The following is a 7,548-nucleotide window of genomic DNA, read 5'->3' on the forward strand; positions in this document are numbered from 1 at the left end:
TAAGAATTACTTTATTTAACATAAAATTAATTTTAGGTACAACTTAAAAAAACCATAATAATAATTATTATTTAATTATTATTATTCCCTTATTTTATGTTAGAAATTCCTGAAATTTCCGATTTTTTATCACTATTGTGCACATCTGTACTATTTAATGAGGCAGACAAATCGCTTGATGGCAAGCGACTACCGTCGCCCTTGGACACCCGCAACACCAGAGGGATTGTAAGTGCTAGATAAGATAAGATAAGATAAGATAATATTTTATTGTCAAAATTGTGTAAAAAGTATTAACATGTTATAAAAATATAAAGGTTGCTGTGTCGGCCTTTAAGACGGGAGTAGACTGTTGAAGGTTTGAAGGTTGTATCAGTCCGGAAATACCGCAGGTGATAAATATTCCAGAGTGTATAGCTGTGCGAGGCAGGATGTTTTTGAAGAAACGCACCGTTGTTTTAATGTTTAGGGGGTCTCTTTCTCTTCAGCTCCATATCACAGTACCCCTTCAGGACGGGCTTTGACTTGGTTTTGAGGTACATGTAGATGCGGCCTTTTGAAAATGGTAACTTCGGCAGGTGGTCAGCTGCAGCTGTCATATTGTACATGTTATATGCCCCCTGGAATGGTAAAATTAAAATATGTTTTAATTTTAAAATATTTCATTTTCAGAATAACTTCATTGGCTACTTAATGTTGTTAAAGTTATGTTACAGATAAAACTTTATGTAAGACGACGCATTGTAAATGTTGGCGTCAGGTATCTTGATTTATCTTACATAACCCATGAAAGTATTGTTTGAACTGGTTATTGATAGCATCGTCTTCATTTCTATATTTGTCGTTACACCATTGGTTAACGTTTATAGTGGAGAAAATCGTATCAAAGATGCCTTTTTTTAAACAAACATTTGTAAATCTAAACTCACACTTCAATTACGTGCAAAGTGTCGGAATGGGCGCGGGTTTTGGGAAGCAAGCAAGCGCCACATTTATTGATTTAATTGTTTAACGATGCGTACCTTAACACACTCGTACTAAGGGAATACGTATAGGGTATGTTAGGGTGCCACAATTATCGACAATTGATCCGAGAGCACCCCCAGTTCCTTGTAAAGATAACGAGAGAATACCACCAATTATAGCCAGAGAAGTCAGAAAGGCATTTGTAACAAATGAAAGCCGATAAATCTCCTGACGAAGATGGCATTACATCTGATCTCCTTCGCGCTGCAGGTGACTCAGTCATCAATGTCCTCGTAAAACTTTTTAATCAGGTTTTGCAGGGTACTCGCACACGATAATAGTTTTTTTTTTCTTACCAAAGCAAAATGTGTGTTAAATGAAAGCTAGTGAAAATCCCATTTCAAAAATATGTTTTTTTGTTTTGTTTTTATACTTAATTTGTTTGCCGAGACTCTCGGTGAGAAGCTCTCGTCGAGTGTGTATAGCCGGCATTAAACGGTGAGAGTATACCATTGACAATAGCTAGGACGGGCTTTACGGACACTAAGATTGGTACTAGTTCAGTGGTGTAACTCTCGAATTCGAGCCAATCGTGCAGTCTAACGGAAATAGTTGTGCCAAATCGCGCGCGTGCTGCAAACTCAGCAACCTATCGCGTTGCGGCGTTAGACTGCAGGATTGGCTCGAATTCGTGTGCGTGCCACCGCTGTACTGGCCCCATTCTTATTTCCCGTAAGGCCCATCCTTAGATATATGTCAATGGAGTATACGTACCGCTGGTATGGGACAGCTTTCACTGGTCATCTGCTTTCTGATGGCGGCTCCGAAGATAGGGTCTTTAAAGATGAACGTGCAAAATTTGAACTGCAACTCGATGAAACTTCGTCTGTACTGGTTGTTCACGTTCTCGTAGAATAAAATGTCGACCTGTTGAGTGAATTTATATTATTAAGAAGGAACTATATTCCAGGTGCTTCTCCATAGAAAACGATAAAATGTTTTTCCATTTCTAAATATCTTCAATTTTCCAAAATGATTTTTTAGTATCGGCCCGATTCGAAGAAGGATTAAGACACGCTTAAGATCTTTAAAAGATCGATAACTAAACGACATGTCAAAATTGACGTTTATTTCGATTCCGCTGTGATCCTAATGAGATCATTGATCAAAGTGACATTGGTTGTCCGAATCGAGCTGCTTCTGTCAATTATACGACGATATCTAAACCAGAACTTATGGTTATCGTATCTCATTCTTCGAATCGGGCCGTATGTTATTAACACAATGAAAAACTAGGTTTAGAGGTTTCCTTTGTTTCTTCAAAATTGTATCATCATCATCATATCAGCCCTTTATCGCCCACTGCTGGAGCTAATCTCACCCAGAACTGACCCGCAATCTTCCGAATGTCGTCCACGCAACGAGCCAAAATTTACAATACAAAAAAAAATCGAGACCTATAAACCTAGAATATACACGGTGCTACACGAGGAAACTGAAAGATTTTGACAGTGTATTACTGATCACATTTAGAGACTAAACTGTCATATAAACTTTTCTGGATTTCGCCGAGTTTCAGAGTGAAAACCAATGTAAAAAAAAAACATCTTCTTATCGTTTTCTATGTATTTAAGTATTAAATTAATATTTATTGTTAAAATACATGAACATTTTAATCTAGTTATAGACCTATTTCGTGTGATGAGCATGGATATTTGTTCCTGAGTCATGGGTGTGTTCTATGCATTTAAGTATTTATAAAAAATTATATATTATATATATTGTTGTCTAAGTACCCTCAACACAAGCCTTATTGAGCTTACTGTGGGACTTAGTCAATTTGTGTAATAATGTCCTATAAAAAAAATACTTACAATATAATTATCGTCTAAAGGCACAGCCAACTCCAGGTGCACGGTAGTAAAGTACTGAACGTTATTCCGTCTGTAGCGTGCTGCGGATATGTTCACAAATGGAAATACAGACGGCTCCGAGTAGGTTATGACTGGCTTGTCCGTAACTAGGGTGAATGACTGAAAAAACATAGTTATTATAGTCGTTAGATTTGTAGCTGGCCCCGAGCGGCTAATTCTTTGTCTATTGTTAGGTAAAACCGTACGTGCATAAAAAGGCCAGCTTCAAATCTAACGACTATACATGTTGGACCCGGGTACGTCCTTAAACTACGTCCAAAAGAGAGGTATGGGCATTGTGAATCTCATCTCACTTTGTGTGGTAGGGCATAGCCAGTGGATGTGGGGTTAGGGTCGGCAATGCGCATGTAACTCCTCTGGAGTTGCAGATGTACATAGGCTGCGGAGACTGCTTACCATCAGGCGGGCCGTATGCTTGTTTGTCACCGACGTAGTATATTAAAAAAAAGGAAACACTCGTGCCGGACCCATCGGCTGTCGGTTTTTAAGGAGTCCACTGATTAACAGTCCGGCGGACGGTATCGGCCTGTCAATTCCGAACAACTGACAGACCGGTACCGTCCGGCGGACTGTTAATCAGTGGGCCTCTTTAGCGCGAACACATAGGCGGAGTGCTGTCTATGCGTTGACGCTATATTACACGTATTCTTACATTACAGAAAAACTCACTATGGCATTTTTTCTTTTTATTATCTTTTTTATGTTTGTCACATGCGTGGCATCTCGCCAGAAGGCCTACCGCGAGCTACGTTCGACGTGCTGCCTCTCTGTCATACTTACGTACGAATTTACAAGTGCGATAGAGAAGCAACACGTCGAACGTGGTTCGCGGTAGGCCCTCTGTAGTCGGAGACGTACTAAACGTAATGAAGTGCTGGCACTTCATTGAGGTGCGGAAACATTTTGTTAGAGATGCCGACTCTAGTACTATACCTCAATGGTACTATTAATATAATTATTCGTAAATTATTTGTTAACAGTTTGCTTTAATATAACTAGCAAATAAAGATATACTATACTATACTTTGAAAACATCAAGTTTCAAACACGTATCCTCGAGCAGGACGATGAACTTTCCACTCCGCTAGCGGAGTAGGTAATCGTATGTGTTGAAACGCTTAAAAAAAATTGAAAAAAAAAACACATAATTATACAGGTTGGCCAAGAAAGAAGTTCATCCCCGTTGCCAGAGAGGTTTTGGGACCCAGAATCGGCCCCTAGTGGGTTTGTTGGCCAAATTTTGACTCTTCATCTACGACGAGGTCATTGACATCGAACACTCCGTTTAGGTAATTTCAAAATGTTATCGACCCTTCCGAAACTTGAAGTGATTGACAAACTAGCCCCCCAGGGTACCAATTCTAGGTCCCAAAACCTCCCCGGCAACGGGAATGTACTTAATTTTTTTTGCCATTTTTTTTTATTTATAGACGACGACTTTCATATCATTGTCCCTTTATTCACTTATTATTCTTATGTGAAATAAGTATTTATTAAAATACGCCAAGTCTCAAAATACAATTTACATTATATATAAAATTATGATAAGACAATTAAAACTAAACCTAACTAAAAAATCCCTAAAAACTACCTTCTAAGCCTAGGCCCCTCGGCAAGGTGCCCATCACGCAGGCAGCGTTCCCGCGCTGTATTGCGATAGCAATCCTCTGCGCGAGATTCCCCTGTTGCCTCCCTCAACCGCTTCCCAAGCTCCTTAAGGAGCCCACGCGCTCCCCTACCCCACGGCCCGAGTGTCTCGACGCCAAATGCTACGAACTCGTAGTTGGCGCCGAGACAGCTGTATTTGTAGGCCTTAAACCGCTCTCGGGTGTCCGCCGCTGCCCCGGCATTTCTGCTGGTCGCTTGAATGTAGGATGCTGCCAACGTATAGTGATATTAACATACCTCTGCTGCAGAAAAAGACAGGCATTGAAATAGTAAAAATAATTTCAACTTGCTCATTGCGACTCCTTTCCATCTAATTTCGGCTGATGAAATGACGGCCAATCGGCCATAATGATATTATTACAGTCTAATTACTAGATATTTGGGAGAGTATTATAATTGTGATTGATATTTAATTTGCTTTACAGCTATTACATTACCTACAGATACACGTTCCCAAATCCAATTAAAACACTGCAATGCCGGCCAATAATATGTTCTTACGGTAGAACTTTTTTTTTATATTTGTGATTTCCACCTCACTACTTTAGGTAGTCTACTAGTAGTCCTAGGTACGAGCGATGAGACAAAGGTCATGTAATGGTTTTTTCATAAGGGTTTTTTTAATACATAGTCAGCTTAATTTTTTTATTAGAGCTTTTTTAGTAATATGCCGAGGCGGGCGTAAAATTTACGATGACGCTTGGTTTAAAACACTCGCAACTAAGCAAGCCAAGCGTCATGAAAGCGACACCTGTACCCCTAGTGTAAATTTATTCGATATCGTAACGTTTGCGTTAAGTTTCATTTTGTATGCGATTTAGAGTTTCCAAAACTTCCCGCTTGGCGCGCCGTTTCTAAATCCCATACAAAATTAGACTTAACGCAAACGCGTACGTCACGTTACGCTATCCAAAAAAATTACACTTGGGGTTCTGTTCGCCACGTGCACATTACATTACATTAGACTTTTCTCAAACTTGTAATGAAATGTTGACATGACTTACTTCAAATTAGGTCCGGAAAATACTACATATCAGGTGCGATGAGTGAAGATGATATCTAAAGGAATTTCATACAGCCTTACACACCTAGGCCTGTAAGGCAACCTTCTTTTGTTTTTAAACGTCAAATTATGGCACGTCTTGGCATCCAACCATAAAAAACCTATAAGCAAAATTCTGCCATTATGCTTTTTTTTCTTTTTTTGTCTTTTTTCTTTTTTTTTGTTACTCGCTACGCTCGGCCGTCTATATCTACTTGGCCTGCAACCCTTCGTTTCCCGTCCTCTATAGTAATGTACTATTAAAGCCAATGATGGTGAGTCTCCTATTGTCATTCACAGTATTTCATTGCAGTATTCATCATATATTTGTATAAATTGACTAGTAAAATATGCAATCTACAAACGAACATATATTTTTTACTCTATACATGCTCATACAAAAAAACCCAAAGGTGATATATTATTGGCCGGTACTGTATTTACTGATAGATCTCAAAGCTTATTTTAAATACAAAATTTATGCGTAAATGTTTGTACAATAAATTGCTGATTATACTTTTTCACCACAGGCAATTACTCACCCAGACAATTCTAAAAACTCCAAACACAATTAGGTTGCGTTATTTGATCACAGAGCTCCTATGGCCACCTCCTGTCTCCATCATCAGATCAGCTCGATAGTACCATAATATTGCATTATCACCAGACTTACACATAATATGTAGGTACGTATGTAAATATTGAGTGTCAAAGGAGATCATCGATTTTCGGCCCACTAGGTACTATCGCGTATTATTACAAATTATTACATACTATTATATTAATCAATACGTATTTTAATACGTATTTAAAATCGCGTATTATTACATACTATTATATTAATCAATACGTATTCTAATACGGAAAATAGACATAATATTGGGGGTAATTGAAACGGGAAAGAAATTTTTGATAAAAAAACATTTACCATTTACATACAGAATGCGTAAGGAGGGTAAGTATATAGGTTAAGATACATTTTCGTACAGATACAGCTACAAAAGCGTTGCCGTTGTCAGCGTCTTTATAGCATTGACATAAGGTTTAACTTCACCTGAACCGTAAGGTTTTTTTCTTAGATGTAACAATGAACTTATCAAAATATAACTTTTTATTGTATGAAGATACAATTTCAATTTCAAATACTTGTCAGAATTAGTCTATATATATTCTTTTTCTCCAATATACACGGAAATATTCACCTTATTATAGCAAAAATAGTTATGGTCAAACACAACACATATTAAAGAAATTCAAACCATTATTGTCGTGTTTTAGCGGACGGGAAAGTTATTACTGTATTGTTTTTTACAAACATGTCCCAACTAGCAAAATAGGTGCTTATAGTATTCTTCGAGAGTACTTCTTTTGTACTTATAAGATACCTGTGCTTTGCTACAAACCTGGATTTGGGCGCAGTTATAGGAGCATTCCTTGCTTATAATGATCTTATAATCAACTTGCAGAATGTTACTAAGCCTTATAATACACTTACAGAAGCGCAATTACTCCTATAATGTTCTGAGGCTATACCTATTTAAACACAAATACTCTTATTAATAACTGACATAAGTATGTTATAAAACAATCTTGTATTTATAATGCACTAGTAATGTTCTTAGTTATTAGAAGTTATAAGTACATTTTATACTTACACTTCTCTCCGTTCGTGCAGTTGTTTTGTGATAAACAATTACTTAAAAACCAAACTTAGGAAAGTTCATATGGCTTATTAATGAAACTATCATAATTTGTTTCACTTTAGAACATACATAAGCATGGTAAAATATTGTGTAAACGTAAACTCACCGGGGAAGTCATTTTTATTGTAAATGTCTACCAAAATGTGTTTAATTTCTCAATGCGCTTTGAAAAATAGCTCATAGAATATTTATTATTAAAATAATATTCATACAATTATTACGAATATCCGCCATG

General features: G+C 37.4%; 1 protein-coding gene across 1 annotated transcript; it reads right to left on the bottom strand.

The window, feature by feature from the left end:
* Positions 1 to 250: 250 nt before the first annotated feature.
* LOC133526609 (uncharacterized) lies at positions 251 to 3,194 on the bottom strand. The gene is made up of 3 exons (XM_061863301.1): positions 2,841 to 3,194; positions 1,741 to 1,893; positions 251 to 620 (listed from the first exon to the last, which is right to left on the bottom strand). Exons 1-3 carry the CDS (start codon positions 3,009 to 3,011, stop codon positions 459 to 461), a joined length of 486 nt encoding a protein of 161 aa, XP_061719285.1. The 5' UTR covers positions 3,012 to 3,194; the 3' UTR covers positions 251 to 458.
* Positions 3,195 to 7,548: the final 4,354 nt, after the last annotated feature.

The sequence above is a fragment of the Cydia pomonella genome, chromosome 16, assembly GCF_033807575.1.
Source record: "Cydia pomonella isolate Wapato2018A chromosome 16, ilCydPomo1, whole genome shotgun sequence".
NCBI lineage: Eukaryota > Metazoa > Arthropoda > Insecta > Lepidoptera > Tortricidae > Cydia > Cydia pomonella.